The following is an 18,755-nucleotide window of genomic DNA, read 5'->3' on the forward strand; positions in this document are numbered from 1 at the left end:
ATTAATGGGGAGGCCACACTGGTGAGTGGATATGTCTTCAGAGCCCAGGTGAGCAGCGTCATCCACCCCCCGAGTGTGTTATTGCTTTATATAAAAAAGGGAAAAGCTAGCCAGCTATAAGCTGTCACCAAGCCTTCACAGCCAGCAGAGTGATTTAACTAGTACATTATGTTAAATCACATGCTTTCAATTCATTCGTGTATGAAGAACTCTGAAAGAGCGCACATGCCCATGGCAAATTGCTTCTGTTAAGTACCAAAGTGAAATGGCTTTCAGGAGCCCAGGAACGTGGCCCTACAGGGAACATGGCAACTGCTTCCCAGTTTATCTCTAAGAGCATGGTAACCAGTAGTTACAAAGACCTTCCTACTTCTATCGAGCAGATTCAGAACATAAGCCTTCAGGTATTGTGTGGTGGAGTGCTTAAATATGTTTTAAGTTAATCCTTCACTGAGTATCAATATTTAATACCTCAATCTCTTTGTCTTACTGTTCTTCCGGAACAAGCAAAAAATGTTTAATAAATAGCAAAAGGCATGGATGGCCTAATTGCCGATTTTCTCTTTCTCCCCTTGTTTTTCGGGGACGGCTCTAAACATCTCCGTATTTAGCGGCATTGTTGAAGAGAGTCTTCCTACATAAAGGTGCAAGGAATGAGAACACCAGGAGATCAATAACACAGGGATAAAACGGTCACTGCCAGCACTGAATTTTTAAATGTGTCTGTGCACTACAAACTGTACGGCCGTCAGACATCATTCTGTTTCAATGCTGTCATCTAGTCAGGCTTTGTTTTTGAAACTTTGATCATCTCCGACAGATGAATTAGATCTTATTTTAAATTCTAACAGAAAAAAAGTTGGTAAGTTAACTACTGTTTTCTGGTGCTTGTGAACTGTTCATGTGTTTTTTTCTCTCCAAAATTCAATATTGTAATAATTATTTTTATTGTAAATTACATTAATACTTAACCTCTGGAAAATCCACCACCATCTCCTTAGATTTGGGTGTGTTGATATGTAGGTAGGTGTAGGTGGTTTGCTTTGCACCAATGTTCCTGTACTGTCCATCCCTGAGGTGTACGATGTGAATAGGGAGACCAGTGTAGCAGACAGAGGATGGCATCCTCGGACCCCAACCTTTCCTGTTATGCAAACTGCAGTGGGTCGCGAGTCGAACCTGGGGCGTGAGGTGATATAGCAGCTGCTGCTCCATGGTCTTCATAATGCTTACAGCTAGCTCGCAACAGCGGTAGATGGAGCAGGGCATTCAAACCTGTTGAAAAAGTCACTGAACTGGTTGGCCCTCTCCTCAAACCCCCTCAAGGTATTTTATTTGGTTCTACACCCCTGCTACTGCCCCTAGTAACTGTCAAAATATCACAGAAGTGCTCTCCTGCTTTGAGCCGCAGCCTGTGGCGGTCTAAATGCCGTCCCACACCTCCCTAGTGCAGCCATCCTGCAACTTCTGGTCCACCTTACTTTTCTGCTTCTCTTTCGCCTCCTCCAGCTGGATCTTGAGTTCCCGCTGCACACGCCTTTTCTTTTTCTTAAGGACGTAAGGACCTAGGATCCAGGGCTTGTTGTTTGGAAAGCAGGGCACAGTTCTGGTGGGAACAACAACATCCATACAGAAGTTGATGTAGTCAGCAGTGCATCCAGTGATGGCCTCCAAGTCCTCACTGCATGTCTCCTGCACCACTCCACAGCAAGTGGACAGGAAGTTGCCTCTGGCTCGGGTGACCTTTTCCTGAAGGAGTGTGTGGTGGTGGGTTGCCTTGCAACCTGCAGCCTACAGTGAGATTGGAGCAGGATCAGATTGTGGTCTGATTTCCCCAGTGGTGGCAGAGGTGTGACCATGTATGGATCCTTCACGTTAGCATACATAAGGTCAATTGTCCTATCTGCCCTGGTAGGACAATCCACATACTGGGAAAAGCAGACAGTGTAGAGCCTAGTGTGATGTGCTTAAAGTCTCCAGAGATCAGCATCACGGCATCAGGGTGCTGCGTCTTGAAAATGGGCCTGTTAATGACCGGATGATACTTAACTATAATTGGAGGAATTACAGGCCATTAATGGGTTGTCCCTAAATTATCAAAACCCAAACGCCCCACCAGCCTGAAAAAGGTACTACTTGGCGAGTGACAAAATCTGTTCAAGAAAACCCAACAAGTCCAGCTTTGCTTCATGAATATACAATGTGCAGGCTGAAAAATCAAACCAGTGTGGAAGTGCCAAAATCTGTATTCCCTCTGATGTCCAGTGGAGGCTGAAAATAAAAGACAGTCCCCACAGACCTCCATGTTAGAATGTCCAACTTCACAGCTGAAACAAACATATTTATAGCCTGGTGCAAAAAATATTTTGATCTTTATAGCGAATTTCCTCATTCATGACAACTGCACGGGGAATGTGAAGTGATTTTTTCTATAACGCATCTGTTTAAAATATATCAAGGCTTATACTTATGCATCTTTAAGCCGGTGGCTGATTTTACAGGCTGGTGCTCTCACAGGGTCACAAGCTGTCTGCCTGGGTCTCACCTCCACGCCTCAGCTCCATCCCTCTGTGCCTATTTTTGAATTAGCCATGAGTAAGGAGGGGTCCAGTGCTATCAAGACAGCTACGGCCGGAGACACTACACTGAGCTTCAAAAGCACCCTTCAGGAACGACATGGGTGGTGTCACAGAAGGTTCCTCCATCTTTATGCACAGTCAGTGAGTTGGAAATGCCTTTTTTTCCTCTGGGGGTCATACAAGCCCTGTGCACAATATGGCATGGCCTGGTGGTGGCACTAGAGGAAAGACTCAGGTGGAAAAATGACAGTGAATTTCATGAAACTTTTAATGAAATCCCTGTCTGAAGTGTTTGGCAGAATAACAAATCTCACCAAGTTTAAATAATCTAGATGTAGTTATTTAGTTACTTAACTTAGTTCAAGCCCGCTTTACCTCCCAGCAGCAATTGCAAACACAGAAATACCTAATTCTAGTAGGATTCTGAATCTATTTTCATGAAGAGAACATGTTGTTTAAAATCCCATCCATCACACGCCTAATAAGACCTTTTTATTTAGATGTTTAGATGCATTTCATTTGCACACAGTCAATAATTCCTGATGTCCAACAGCTCTACGAAGCAATTCTGCTAGCGTGAGTGTTTGCGACCAGCCTTCCATTCTCTTTGTCTGTGGAAGCGAAGTGGACAGACGACCTTCCTGTGCTAGGAGGTACAGTATGCTGGAGTACACGCACAAACGCACTCCATCAATCTTTGTTAGGGCCGTGGGAAGGAAAGGGAACCAGGCGGCATTTCACATTTCCTTCTGTTTCCTTCCATTACAATGCAAACGAGGGCACTTAACACTCTTAGCAAGGCTTCACTTCTGCCCCCATCAATGAATTTTCCAAATGGGGAACGGAGACTTTATGACAGGCCAATCTGTGAAGAGCTGTGAGTTTTAGCTCGCAGAGGAATCCTGGATTTAATCCACACGTAGTTAAAATAATCCCTTCCTAGAGAGTCCTCTGGCCTGCTGAGTTTTGCATAATAATTACACTTATCCCAACCCTACTAACCTACTGAAACAGCATAATTTGCGTTAATGTGTTTGCACACAGAAATGACAGCCAGAGTTTGTGTTTGTTGTTACCTGATGGTCTGTGACTAACTGTGTTTAAAATGACTGTATTAGGGGAACAGTTACAGAGAGTCAATCATTAATCAAGATGCTTTATCCGGTTCTGCACTGCCGCCACTGCCTCTAGTTACCATCAAAATGCCACTTATTTGGGAAATGCATTGTAGCAATTTTTGGACTTGTGTTTTACCTCCAACTCACGCGAAACCAGCATTTCAGTGTGAAGCAGATCCTGAACACACATTCAACCACATCGACTGAAATGCTGCTGATAGAGCAGTTATACTTAGACGCCAGCTTATTTTGACCTTAAAATCGCCAAAGGCTGTATGTTATTGCCCCTGTGGTGTCGAGCCATTATGCACATAGACTAAAAATGCAGTTGCGTAGTTGTTTAACAGCTCACTGCTCCTTATCGTTCCATTACTCCCTGCAAGATTTTAGTCTGCTCCATGGACACACAAAAAGCAGTCTGTTGTGTTTTGTAGATGCATTTGTGGTTAACCATAGTCGTAGGTGCATTAACTGTGGCTACTTTATAATAAAATTCAGACTGTGTTGCGCCAGTTAAAAGCTGCAGCAGGAAATATTTAGTTTGCATTAGCAGGCTATCACCTCGTGACAATTTAGCGTTTAGCATTATACTCGATAACTACTTGTCTCTGAAATATAAATGGGCACTAAACACCCTAAAAATAAAAATATTCAAGTGACAAATGCTACCTCAGCCCGGCTTGGTTAGGTTTTAAAAGATAGTTTTAAGGTTTCTTAATCCAACACATGTGCAGTGATTGCACTGTAGTGACATTAGCGAGACCTCAGTGTGGGTGAGGTTTACTCTGTACTAATTGGAGGCTTAAGCAGTCTTAGTAACATTTTCAACATGCCTCATGCGTGGTGTAAACTAGACCTGAGAATGTGCTCGGAAGCTGATCCAACTTTACATTCAGATAGAGGGACTGCATCAGATTGATATTTTTGACATCTTGTTTGTCAGTTTCACACTTTGGATTCAGCAGTGAGGACCTGCACCCTCTGCAGTTTCGTTTTCACCTCAAACCTCCAACACATGCTGACACTAGCGATACCTTTTAGCCTTACTGCTCCCGCTCCTGTCCACACTCTGACATACAGTCACACTAAAGTCAGCTCGGGAACTTGTTGTTTTCAAAAAATGAGCCATCTTTAACCCCACCGCACACGTTCTAATACATTATGTACTTAACATCAGCCGCTTTGACGAAGGTGTGCAGTGTCATCGCGAGGTCACTCATTCAGTTTTTGATTCCTTTGGAGGAAAACCTTTGAGAAAATAAATAGTGCATGTGCGGCGGCTTAGTAAACCCTCTGGAGAAAGACGGCAACCCAGAGGAAAGGATCAACGTGGGAGAATATGAAAAGACCAGCGATAAGAATTACTCTGTTTCCATCAGCTTTATATTTTGAAGCCCTCAAACACTCATTGAGGTTCAGTATGTGCAGAGGGTAGAAGTTGGTGGAGCAATGATGGGTTCAGGAAGGGAGCGCAACAGAGAGAGGCAAGGATGGAAGTGGAGTCGGGAGATACAGAGACAGATGTACTGTATATGAGAGACAGATGGGAAGAGAGTTCAACAGATGAAGGAGCAGATTCAGAGCAGAGTGCAGTGACAGACACAGAACATGTCATGCACAGTGCTAAAACGCAAAACCCGCTGCACACCTCAAGTTGCCCACGGCAAGTCGTCAAGAGAAACTCCAAGACAGAAATTGTAGTATTTCATCTTCATTTTACCCGGAACCACCATTTTTTTTATTACTTTGATTTGTATTATTATGCTTCCGTGATGTATTTGGACCGATGGAAAATTCTATGAGGTTCCGAACAACGAACAACAGAAACTTTTCTGAGCGAAATAAGTTATTTTAGATCTAACTGGAAAAAAGAAACACATCAGTATTAGCACTATTATTGATGCTTTATGGACAGAAAAATGACGATGATGAGAAACATACATTTGACACAGAAACAGGGAGGTTTTGCACAGCATCACACAGCGGCCTAGGGCGGCAGCCAGAGGGCCACAGGGAGGAGCCACATCAGTGGCTTGATATGTTTGTCCATACTTGTTGCATCCTGTTATGGGGGACATGCCCTTTAAACCTCATCTGCTCCTCAGCTGAACTGTTTATTTTCTTCTTTGCGTAACGATTGTCTCGTACTTAGCCCTCTGAAGTGGCTCAAGGAAAAGCTGCATACACAATGTTAGCACAGTTACTCATCAAAAGTTAAAATGTAAAGTCTGTGCCGAGTTGTGACTTTTGGACATAAGATAATTAAGAGAACACCACTGATGAGTTTTCTTGCAATTTTCATGCCATTATTATTATTAATTGTTGAAAGATGTTCGCTGAAAGACATTACTGCATGCTGATTGAGTTCATCTGAATTTGATTTATTTTTTTTTTATCACTGAAATGAACAAAAGAAGTTCAAGGTTTAACTAAAGAGTGACATTAGAATTCCAGGAGGAAGAAAAAAAGGCAGACTCTTCCTTTAAATGTTCGGACGCTATTAGGTGTGAAGTGGTTACTCTGCGTGGAGAAATGTGAACATTTGCATCCAACCTAAAGGAAAACCATGGCAACATGCTGTAAATAGCAGACCTGTGAATGCACGTGAGTGCTACTTGATCATTTCTGTAAAATTAGCCCTCTGAGACAGGAGGTTTAATAACAGAGCAGATGAACGGAGAGGGGTTGAGGGAGGAAGACAAGATAAATGAGCAGTGACAATGAGGGAGAAGACAGTGAGAGGGAAGAAGGGAAAAATTAAGGAAAGGGGTAAAGAAGGGAAAGGACAATAGAGTAAAGAGTAGAAGAAATAATGGAAATATAAGAGGGGGATAATGGGGAGAGAGTGGAGGGAGGAAAAGAAGTGGGGGAGGCATACAGGAGAAGAGAAGAAGAAAGAAATTAAATAATTGACAATAGAGGAAAAAGAGAAGAGATGGATGGAAAAAGAGAAATCAGAAGAGGTGGAAAAGGTGTGATTGGAAAGTAAGACTAAAGGCAGAGGAATAAAAAATGAGAAGAGCAGAGGACTAAAGATGAAAGGAAAGGACAAAAAGGTGGAGGAGGCAAATAGACTGGAAGAGGACATAGTGAATGAGAAAAAGAAAAGAAGGAAAGAGAATAGAGGGAATGGTGGGAAAACTCTGAAGAGACTGGAGGAAAAGTGGAAAGGGGGGAGGAGAGTAGAGAATAATTAGCTGTCCTTTGCTACGGCTCTCATGGGATCCTCAATCTCTGCAGTGTCCAATTTAAACACAACGCTTTAGAGATGAAGCTTAAATGCTTGTGTGTGTTTGTGTGCGAAAAAGAGAGTAAGAGAGAGAAAGAGAGGCCGCTGAGGTCTCAGTCTGATCTAATGACTCTCTCTGATGTCGCCTCTGAAACTCAATAAAAAAAACAATGTGATGCTTGCGCTTCAGTTTTAATTAGGAAAGCTGTCTGAGCAAACCAGACAGGTGAGAGGTCAGGCGGGGTCGTCCGGTCTTACCCGTCTCACAGCGGCGTCCTGTAAATCCTGACGGGCAAACGCACGTGTTGGGAGACACGCACGTCCCTCCGCTCCGGCATCCCTCCTCACAGAAGGCTGGGGAAAAAACACAGAGAAATATCAGTCTAGTTTCTCTTCATGTCCCGGGTATGACAGCAGCAGCAGCAGCAGCGAAGCGCTTTGAATTCCTACCATTTAAGATTTTGCGAAGGCATTACGAGGTGCAAAGTGGTTCCCCTGACTATTTTAAAAGGAGTGTAACAGTTCTGTGAGGGAACACTGACACTTCTCCGTCATCCACACGGGGATATAAATGGTGTTTTTATGTTGCCGTGAAAGAAAAGAAGAGCTCAAAACTCCAACATGTCCTTCTCAGATTTAGTTTTCGCCTATTAAAAGTGCCTGATATGAAATTGTTCTTTCAAGTGGTTGTTTCATATAGTCGTAAAAACTATCAGAGCTACGTTATGGAGATAAAATGTCCCCATGCAAGACACTAGCAATAGTGCTGCATTACTCAATATTTTAACTTGACAATGGATTAAACTACTGTGGGTCTGGTTTTACAACGCACACATGGTACAATTCAGACTTTGCATCTCATAAATCTCATTTCCAGTTGCAAAGCTTTGCTAAACAGACTGACAGGCCAAGTCAGAGACAATCTGGGGATGCAAGTGGAAAATCTAGCAGCTAAGGAACCAGATATCTCCTTCAGGAGTTGGTGGAAACCAAATCAGAACTTAACCAACAAATGATAACATTTCTGTGTCTGCTGGATGTGTAGATTTCTGACGATTTCATAACCTTTTAGCCATGTAAACTTAAACGGTAATGAAATATCAGTTGTGTGTTCATGGCTTGTTTACACTGACATCAAAATGCCAAAAGGAATCAGCTATATTAAAAACTGGTGGAATGAAAACTGCCAGTGTATTGCTGAATAGATTTACTGACTTGTGGAGCAACACTACGAACAGGACGTAAGTGAAATGTGTTAATACCTCTGCCTGAAAAGTAAAACCGTGGGCCTCATTTATCAGAAGCACGGGTTAAAAAGTTCTGAAGCTTAGTCGCTCGATGCTTCGACTAGAAAACTGAACTGAAAATGATTTCTTTCTTTTTCTTTTCTCAAAAAAATAAATAAAATAAAACAAATACTGTACCGTACAAGGATGTAACAGATTTTTTTGTTGATACTGAGGCTTGGCTCCTGGCTAAGTGGACTGGTTTTATGTAGCCCATCTATCTTGATAACAGTGCGAGCACTTTACCAACTCTCACATTCACCCACTTAAACACACACATTCGCACAGTGCGCAAGAAGCCAGTCTGCACACCACGAGCAGATCTGAGGCTCAGTGTCAAGGACAAACTGCTCTGCCACCTGAGCTACTGTTGTTCGGCGCTTCAAAGAAATGCGATAAATCCTGGCATGCACTGATCTGCTGCCTCACATTTTCTCTGTGCCTGGTGTTGCCTAGTGTTCCTGGCAAGTGTGTCATGGTGCCATGTAGATGAAAAAAAAGTCCTCAGGCTACACCTACATGTCAACATGGATAATTTGTCAGTGCCTTCCAAAATTATCCGTGACTGTTTCAAAAATGGCTTATCAGTGTTTTCTGACCCGCCACTAAATCTGGTTACATTCCCTCTGAAACGGCTAGAAGAGTGCCATTTTTTCCACACATATTTACGTTTTGTCTTTAAAAGCAGATCAAAGGAGGCCGTCCCACATTCAAAAAGCACAGTCTGCTTTGATTGGTCGGCTCATTGACTGTAAATAAAGATGGACGGTGGAACTGTTCCTAAAAAATGAAGCCAAAGCATGTAGCGCTCCCCCTGGTGACTGGCTGCAGTATAGGTCATAAGCTCCACCCCCTCCGTGTTAGTGGATGGGAATTATTTTTTTAGGTTTTAGGTAGTTAAAATAATGCTAATGCATATGCAAGTGTCACTTTTTTCTGGTAAGTTTCGTTTTAGTTAGTTATTTGATGCTATAGTAACAGGACGTGACCTCATGATGCCTACCAGTTGCCATGCCAACCGCTCCGTAAAGCGGTTGAGTAGGGCCGTGAGAGTAGGAAAATATAAATAAATAAGTACAGTCAAATAATCCAATGTTTCTTTGTGACTGGTGGTGGCAATGCAGAGCGCAGTATTAATCAAACGAAAACGCGAGTGAGTCTGGCAGAAGTGTGGGCGGGTCATCGATAACAAGGCTCCGCATTGGTCCACTTTTGGCCCGACTCTGGCTCAAAAACCCGCAAGATGGTACCAACCGTATCCCCGGGAAACTAGCATTAGTTTGGCCAATACAAGGGAGCGGGGACGTATTGTCCATATTTATATACAGTCTATGTATCAGCTCAAATGGCCTGAAAAGCTCTACTAGAGGTCCACTACCACTAGAGGTCTCTTGTCTACAAAACATGTCGACTAGGACAATTTCAATAAAAACTGAAGCCTAGAATCCTAAAGCTTCAATCATGTTACCAGGGATTAAAACAAGCCAAAACTTCTCTGCAACCAGACCAATTTAGATTACATTTTGTTTAGGTTAAGTTATGATCACTTACAAGGTGACAACTCACTTGCAACTCATTTAGCAGTGACTAGAACATCACTATCATTGCTTTGTATTGGAGGCAGACTAGCAGTGGAAATGGCTGTTTTCCTACGAGCATCCTACGACGCATCAACACAGCTGAGACAAACACAAAAAGGAAAAGAGGCAGGTGGAGGAGAGTGGAGGAGGAAAACTCCACGAAACAGAAGGAAGACACGGCGGGAAAAGAATAGCTGCTCAGTACTTAAAGCGAGGAGAATTAAACCAAAAGAGGGCAGACCTAATTGAGCAAGTTCATTAAAGAGAAATTACTTGAGTATCTCTAAGCTTAATTAATGACGTGATTTAAAAGATGAGCCTTAATGGGCTGAAAAATCTATTTATAGTCGCATACATTGGGAGCGTAATATCTCTGTGTGTAATCTATGTGCAGCAGCTTGAGTTCGTTTGGTTTATGAATCCAGAGAAAGATGATTTGTCTGAATAAGTTATCACCCTGGTGTTTGGAGAAAAAAAAAAGGGACTAAATATACAAATCAATGCAGTGCAATAAATAAAAGCAGAGTCCTATGCTAGAAGCTATTAGAGCTATTAATCTGACTGGTTCCACTATTTAAGAAGTTCTATCAGGCCCTCATTAGGAGCCTGATTGCCTCTGTACTAATAAAACTCACACTTAAAAATTAATTACACTTATATTGACTCAATCTATCTCCAGCTTTAATTATCATTTCACCACCATCAGCATAATGTCGCCTGCCTATGGAACTAATGACTTCCAAGATGATGAGGGGGGTTTCTCTGAGGAGCGTGGGGGTGCTTTATGGCCAAGGGCAATAGTTTTCTTGCCAAAACAAAAGCCCCAATTTCCAGCTGCCTTTAGTATTTTATTCTTGTCAAGAAATGCCATAAATTAAAACCAGGGGCTTACAACAACTTTTCACTTCGGTAGAGTTATTCTACTGACCAGTAATAATAACACTCCAACCAATTTTATCCCATATTTATGAGCAATTACAAGGTAGTCAGGCAAACTCTTGGATTAAAATGGTTTGATAAAAAATCTAAACATTAAAGTAGAGGCCATGGAATTGTATTACTGTTATTACAGCAACATTCGTTTACTTTGAAATCCCTGCTTTGGTGTCTAAAGATCAGGATGTGGGAGAAAGTTCAGAAAATGATATCACCTGTTGATCACCCAGAAATTTAAATGGACTATGATCAAGAACTTACAGCATACTACAACAAATAACACACATGGCTTAAGAAGTTCATCTGCTTTCGACAAACGCTGCGCAACGTCACCCATAGGTCTCCGGAGGAACTATTTTGAAGCTCAAGTGCGGTGGCTCCGGTCGATGCCATCTCGTAAATGCCTGAGTCCCGGCTGATTCAAAAAAAAGGGGCAAAGAGGTGGACCGTGAATACAGGCAGCACCCACCTGTCACTCAAAGCAGCCACATCCTAAATTATGCAAAACTTTAAGACAAACAGATATAAAAAAATCACCCCGATGCAGGCACAACCTGTGTGTTCCAGTTCAAATGAGATCCAGTGATGCAACTGCAGTTTTCAGTGTGTCTGCAGATTTTCTCTTGCATCATGATAACATTCCTTCATTCAATTTAGCTAATGGTAGGAAGAAGATTTGCACTTAAGAAATAGGAAATTAGGAAGTGAACAAAAATGTGTTGCTACTATAAAACACAGTAATGAAAAATAAAAAGACATTTCGCCTCCTTTCAGATGGCAAAACACATGCTTAGCATTAATGCTACAGAAACTTTACAAACCTCAAGCATAAAATCTCACCAACAGTTCACCTCCATCCTGCATCTTTCTTTTCCATTAGCAGCAATTACTATATACATTTCCCTTCCATTTCTTGTCTCTGGCTTCTCCCTCCCTCTGTGCCACTTCCACATTGCAATGCAAGCAACGCCAATGCAGCGACAAACAGCCTGTGCTGGAACCGCAAGGAAGAGACTGCCCTTCTTCGCCGAGAAGATTTCCCTTGACCTCGAGGTAAACCATCTCACTGCTTAACTGAGCCTGCTGCTGACTCGTGACTTCTCGAGGCATGCTTATAACCACAGATTTTCTTTTTGATTTTCCCATTACGGGCCTAGATTGCTTTCCAGTGGGTGGCGAGAATGAAATCACTCCACTCTGTGCCATGGCTAACAGCCACGTTCACGGTTGTTGGGTGTCCAAAGATCTATCTCAGAATTAGGAGCAAGAGTATCACAGAGAAAGGCAGTGAATATTCCACAAACTCAAGTAAGTATGAAAGAAGGAATAAAAGAGCATTGTAATTCTATGATAGGACAGAATTGAGCTAATAATTAGTGTCTCACAGAGTACAGCACAGCTCAGACATCATTAGACTCCTGATAATTTTCTCTCTTCAGGAGTTTGGAGTTGATTTCTTTTAATACTTTCAATATGGACTTGATGAAATAATGGAATTACAACATGTAATGTGAAAAGAGGCACTCCTAGTGAGGAGCCATTGAGTATTCTGAACCTCACAGAACAGTTCATTTGCATTTCAGTGAAATAATTTACTACATTTACATGCACAGTATTTCTTCAAATGATATAATATATATATCTTATGTATATATGTGTATAAACATACACATATATACACAAGTTTTCCCAACTTCAGTAGAATAACTCTGATTTCGGTTTCCTTTATTAAATTCATATAGTCTCTTTCACAATCCAACTGTGTGATGCTTTACAGAGCCCAGAGGTTCAAACCCCCAGAGAAAGAACTAAGGTGACGGTGGCAAGGCAAAATGTCCTTTTAACAGAAGGAGACCTTGAGCAGAACGCAGCTAATATGGGGACACAGACATGTAGAGAGACAGAAAAATTAGGGAGGTGGGACGGACGAGAGCAGCAGAAGCAAGTGCATAACGTCACAAATTGTACATCTGGATAAAGCGCGTGTGCAGCTTACACACATGACACAAACAAGAGTACACGATAAGTGATGATCATGTAGCTCCTGGAAACTTGTCCCACGCTTTTGATGTTTACCCCGCGTGGAGCAAACATCTAGAGATGTCAGATCAAGTTTTTTGCATGTTTATTAGACAGTAATATTTTCATATTTAACAGATCAATCGAGTGTTTTCAGCACCCCGCTCAACCCAACTGAAACCTTGAACTTCGAATCAGGCCCACGCCAAATGAGGTGGTCGCATTAGTATTAATATTCTGACTGGACTATTATTCTGTTATTGGTGGGATACTGGTGTCCATGTGAATTCAGCAGTTGAGACGTATTTTATTTTTTTGGTCCCAATATTTTTTGTCTGCACCTAAAAAGCATATTGTCCACAGGAAGTTATTAATATCTAACCCCTTCTCCTGAAAGTTGCTCTTGGGTGAGCTTTACATGCAATCCATCCAATCCTATCACCTCCCTACTACTGCCGTGCACTGAAAAACAAAATAAATGTTCACTTGTGAATCAGGGACGTGCGGTCAGGGAAGGCAAGTGCCCCGCCTGTCATCATGAAAAGTGAAATATAGGGGAGAGACACGAGCTTCACCTCTAACTGAGTGCCAAAGTTATCTGTCTGTCACCAATACAATGTTTGAACACACTTGTATCATAAGTTCTAACATTCCATAGTCTAGTTAATGTATTTCATGTATGTGGGAAACATATTTAGCCTTGCTGATCATTAAACTGCACTGAAAGACTGTATAAAATGTGGACGACGTGTCTCCACTTCCTTCCATTGGTCAAACTGACGCGAGAAGGTGGAGTGGTGGAGCCCTGTTATCAATGACATGTATGTGACGTGTACTTTAGTGTTCAATCCCATCCATTAACATGGAGGAGGTGGAGCTTATGACCAATACTGCAGCCAGCCACCAGTCACCATTCTCTGACTGAATACCAAAAATGGTATGGCTCAGAAAATTTAAAAAACTGGACTTTCAGTCAAAACAGGGATTGCTAAATAATGGAAGAGGTTTTATTATACAGTCTGTATTAAAAAATATATAAAATCATCAGAATTAATAACTCAATATTTTGATCAAGGCCAAGATTTAGTATTAAATTCAATTATTTTTTTTTTGTCTGTAGTCTCATTCCACTTTTGGTCACAACTGAAACAAGGTTTCTTCACACTGAGTACTCTCATTTGTGTTGAACGAGTATGAATTGTGAAACTCTCTTTCTCTCTGAACTGCTATAGATTTAAGGCTCTTCCTTGGCCAAATGTGTACCTTACCTATATGTGCGTAAAGAATGCCTGATATGATACCAGTAAGTGTGAAAGCAGCCAATTGCATGGCGAATTTAAACGATTCCATTGGCTTCATATTTGAAAATCCTCACCACCCTTGAACCTGACCACAAGTCACGGCTGTGAATCACATATGAACAGCAAATATTTGCAAGAGACCTCACTGAACTGTGGAAATGGATAGATATTTCATGTAAGGTTGATATTAACTAGTCAGCCACAGTCACCATACTCCAGCTCCTGAAGCCACGTCTGATAAACTCACTGCACATGACCCGACCTTTACCAAACAGCCTGCAAGAAACTAGCTGTTGAGGAAAGTCAAACATTTAGCAGCCAAACTGTTTTTTGGAGTCCTTGCTGGAGTCTTTCTCACCACCATTTTAGTGTTTTTTTTTTTTGTTTTTTTTTTAGTAAGTTTAAGTAAGTTTCAAGAAAAGAAACCAGCCCCTAAATGCATCTTAGAACTCCACACCTGTCAGAAACTGAAGTAGCCTCTTTGAAAATCGGCATCAGTGTTAAATTGCGCTATGCTAGGGTGGTGTTTCCGTTGATGTTGATTTGCAGCTTTCCTGCCTCCTAGAGGGCAAAAATCTATTAAGAAGCATATCCTCCAACAGATGCTGATAGCGAGGAGGAGGGTGAGGACGCCCAGTAAAATACATCGTAGAGGCCTCCCGAAAACATCATCCATTAGCTCTGACTGGGGAACAGAGGGGTATCTAGATAATAGATGCTAAATATTTTCTTAACTCTCTTTTCTACCAACTTGATCTCAGAGGAAGAAATAAGCCTCCCCACTCTTAGGTTTGCTGGAGTGTGTGCGTGTGTATATATCTCCGCTGCTAATGAATACACAACGCCAGGCTTAAATGCAGCGGCGGAAGTCCACTGTCCACAGCCAGCAAGAGAGAGAGAGAGAGCCAAAAACGCATCAAAGAAAGAATTAATGCCGACCCGTTTGCTCATACAAATGCTTCACGCATCAGATTAAAGGTAGTTCACCCTTGCCTGTACTCTCTGTTGGGCATTTGGTGAACATCACAGATAATGACTGCACTTACAAGACAATAAGGACTCGAGCCAGGCGGTCGGCATGGATTAAAGACGCATTAAGGGAGATTTTTACTGCCATAATGTATCTGCAGAGGGTTGAAAGGGTGGTTGATCAATACTGCTGACACGACAATTAATTCGGCCAGGTGCTCTTGGAGATTTTTCACTCTGCAATGAGGCTCCGCACATTTCACACAGCTCAAGGATGATGCACTGCGAGCGAGGGACCTCCACTGAACCCGTTCGGATTTCCAAGTAAAAATACGAATTACGTCGCATTACCTCATTTTTGTTCTCATGCCGAAGGCCATTCTTAGAATCTCCAGGAACTCACCGCTTGTAATATGTTCGATAACACGTGTGTAGCTCAGCTTTTGCATTCAGTCCAGGTGTGAGGTCTTTAATTAAACAAAGCCTACTAGTAAAGCTGCAGTGTGTGTGCAGCGACAGTTTGAAATGTTGCCTGCATAATCAGATGGCAGCAGAGGGCTGAGCCAACACTGAAGTGCTATTAGTCGATACTAGACAGGGAGACTGGAAAACACGAGCAATCTGACAACCTTTTTTTTTTCTATCTCACATTTTCTGGATGTAAAACAGCTCTTGATGTTCAAATGCTCCCCTGGGATTTTTAGTTTCCACCTTTAAAGCATTCGGAGCAGTGTTTTTTGTTTTTTTTTAGACAGAAAAATACTACTGCATTTTCTTGTGTACACAGTCGTCCGTAAAACTGCACAGCTCTCCTTAGTGCCACTTTATAGTGAGGGGATTGCTGTCCTGAGAGTTAGACTGATCTCTTAAAAGCATGTTCTATAATCCTAATCCAAAATCACACTTTTATAAATATCCACAAAATAAGAGGCTGCCTTAAAAGTCTTGCATTTGCTTTATCTTACACGCTCTTGCCCGGCTCCGTGCGCACGATGATCCGCTAGGTCACGCGCGCAGATTAAACACAAGCAAGCCATGAACTTGCGCCGAAGTTAAATGACAGAGGTGACATATTTTATTACTGCCGACTGGGAAGAGTGAGACATAGAGCCAAGGAAGGAAGCAGTCACAAGATGCAGAATGTGATCTGAATGTTAATGCCCAATGTGAAGATCATTTGAGAACACAAAAGGACAGATATCTATAATTTATATGGTTTGTCTGGTGGACAGAAACACAGCTCCATTGGAATGTTAATGGTGTTGAAAGCCTGCTCGATGTGTCAATATGCCAATATGTGGTCATGTCAGCGTCGCGCTTATAGCATGTTTCCACATCCTGCAAGATTATAATCGATGCAGCTTTTGATTTACATTATACAGCCCGGGTCAATAAACTTAAAGGTTGGGTCAATATATATGATTCTTTGAGTTCACAACAATACGCACGCTAATATAAAGAATATATCGACACTTAGATGCACGTTTTAAAGCTGTACTGTGGGACTTTTACACGTAAAGGAACATCACATTCAAGCTCTTGAAGTTCACGCAATTAAGCTAATCAAACACAGGTAAATCTCAGGTGTATTTTGCAGTACACGTGACTTTTAAATGTCACTGGCAACATTCTTGCCAACTAGTTTCGATTAGTCTGCCAGAGCTTAAGAAAAGAGGATATGTAGAGATGGAGGCAAAATATACCCACAGCTAAAAGTAAGGTGGAGGTTACAAATGTAACCACGGTTCTATGAATGCAGAAAGAATGAAACCAAATCTAGGAAGTGTCCAAGACAAGTTTCTGACACTCCCCTTGAAAAAGAAACTTGAGGAAGAATCATTCAGAGGAAGAATTACTGAATGCAATCAATGACAAACAGGGATTATGGCTGTGGACGATGCTAGCCTATAAGACTGCTGAAAGAAGAGAAGAGACTCGAGGGCTGCAGGAACATGTCCTTCACATGCATCAGTATCAAAGCAGCACATCCTTCAATATAAGACAAAAGTTCAGCACTGCAGCTGTAAGAGTGTGTGTGTGTGTGTGTGTGTGTGTGTGTGTGTGTGTGTGTGTGTGTGTGTGTGTGTGTGCATTCATAGTATGTGTGCTAGGAAACTATGTATGATACAGTTTGGAGCTCTCGCAGGACTCAAAGCGAAGCCCTTCTCTTTGTTGCACAAGTTTTATCTGATGTTTATTTATGCAAAAAAAAAACAACTGCTGAATAACAAGCGAATAAATAAAATACATAAAAATAGATTTTTTTTATCTCGCTGCCTCTCTTCCAACAGAATCAGTGCGTGGCAAACATTAACTGGCTGTTCACGCCATGTCTAGATGATCTTATCTATTTTCATCTGTGGAAGAGTCGCAGGGGCATGAACCCATCAGAGCGGCGAGGGTGGGGAGGAGCGGGGACGCCCTTGGCAGCTGAATGTGAGGAGCTTTCATAACAGAGGGCGGCGCAGGATGAGAAACTCCCTCTGTCTGAATCCATTACCGACAAACACAGGTAGGCAGCTGACACCACCATTTTCCTCAACCTCTGCAGCGGCTCTGCTCTCCGATAAGACCACGTTTACCGCTGAGAGGCGAGGTGTAGCGGCGGAATTTACCCGTGACCCATGCTGCTGGGATCTGGAGGAGGGATATGCATCACACAGAGTCAAATTTGATTCCATGAGGACAATAATGTTTAAAAGATTGTTTACGGCGTGGCGTTATTTTTCTCTTTTGGTTTTCCATTACATTCAAAAGTGATACTTTTTAGCTACAAGGGAAAATCCAATCATTTTTTATTTACATTCTTTTACAGCAAGGCTGATCAGGAAATATAGACAAACTAGCGATTCAGCGTGAGATATGAGATCTCCACCTCCGTCCCGTTACAATGCAGATTAATGGATTTTATTTTGTGGAGCTCACTCCACTGAACGTTGCGCAATCAGTGGTTTCGGGAGGTTTTTATTAAGGTTGTAAGAAGAATCCCTTTCTGGGCAAGAGCAGAGGTGGAAAGAGTACTAAAAATTTGTACTCAAGTACAAGTACCATTACATTGCTTAAATTATACTCAATTCCAAGTAAAAGTACTGGTCTTAAAAAAATACTTAAGTAAAAGTAAAAAGTACTCTCCTCAAAAACTACTCAGAGTATTAATTACTTTTCAACCAGATGTTTTATTACATCGATAGCAGGCAGATCATTTTCACTGTTCACTTGAACTTCTGTCTCCATTTTGGCTTTTTTCCCTCCAAATCTTCATTCAATTAAGCACTCTCTGGCTGTGTACTGCCGCAGCTGCGGAGTTGTCCTTTCCTTATGTCATCACGTTAATCAATTGGCGCGGTCGCGGATTGGGGGCGTACTCAGTAGCGACTTTTAATTCTAAAAGTAGCGGAGTAGATTACATGCTGCAAATTGTACTCAAGTATGAGTAAAATTACACACTTTAAAAAAATACTCAGAAAAGTATAAGTACCCAAAAAATCTACTTAATTACAGTAACGTGAGTATTTGTAATTCGTTACTTCCACCCCTGGGCAAGAGCTACAATGTCTGAAGGTTTTTTATTATTATTAGAGGGGTGAGATAATGCACAGAGGCCTCCTGGAAGTAACATCCATTAGTTCTGACAGATGAACAGAGGGGTATCTAGATAATGGACGCTAAATATCTTTGAAACACTCTCTCTTCTTCAAACCTGATCTCAGGGGAAGAAAGAAGCCCCCCTTCTCTTTC

General features: G+C 41.8%; 1 protein-coding gene across 1 annotated transcript in view; it reads right to left on the reverse strand.

Annotated features, from left to right (window-relative positions):
- Nucleotides 1-18,755, reverse strand: part of LOC311486181 (protein kinase C-binding protein NELL1-like) — a 235,340-nt gene that overhangs the window by 23,565 nt on the left and 193,020 nt on the right. The window contains exon 15 of the mRNA XM_084541953.1: nucleotides 7,185-7,280. Within this exon, the coding sequence (XP_084398079.1) occupies nucleotides 7,185-7,280 (96 nt within the window). The remainder of the gene's footprint in view (nucleotides 1-7,184; nucleotides 7,281-18,755) is intronic.

The sequence above is a fragment of the Chelon labrosus genome, assembly GCF_963514085.1.
Source record: "Chelon labrosus genome assembly, chromosome: 3".
NCBI classification, from domain to species: Eukaryota; Metazoa; Chordata; class Actinopteri; order Mugiliformes; family Mugilidae; genus Chelon; species Chelon labrosus.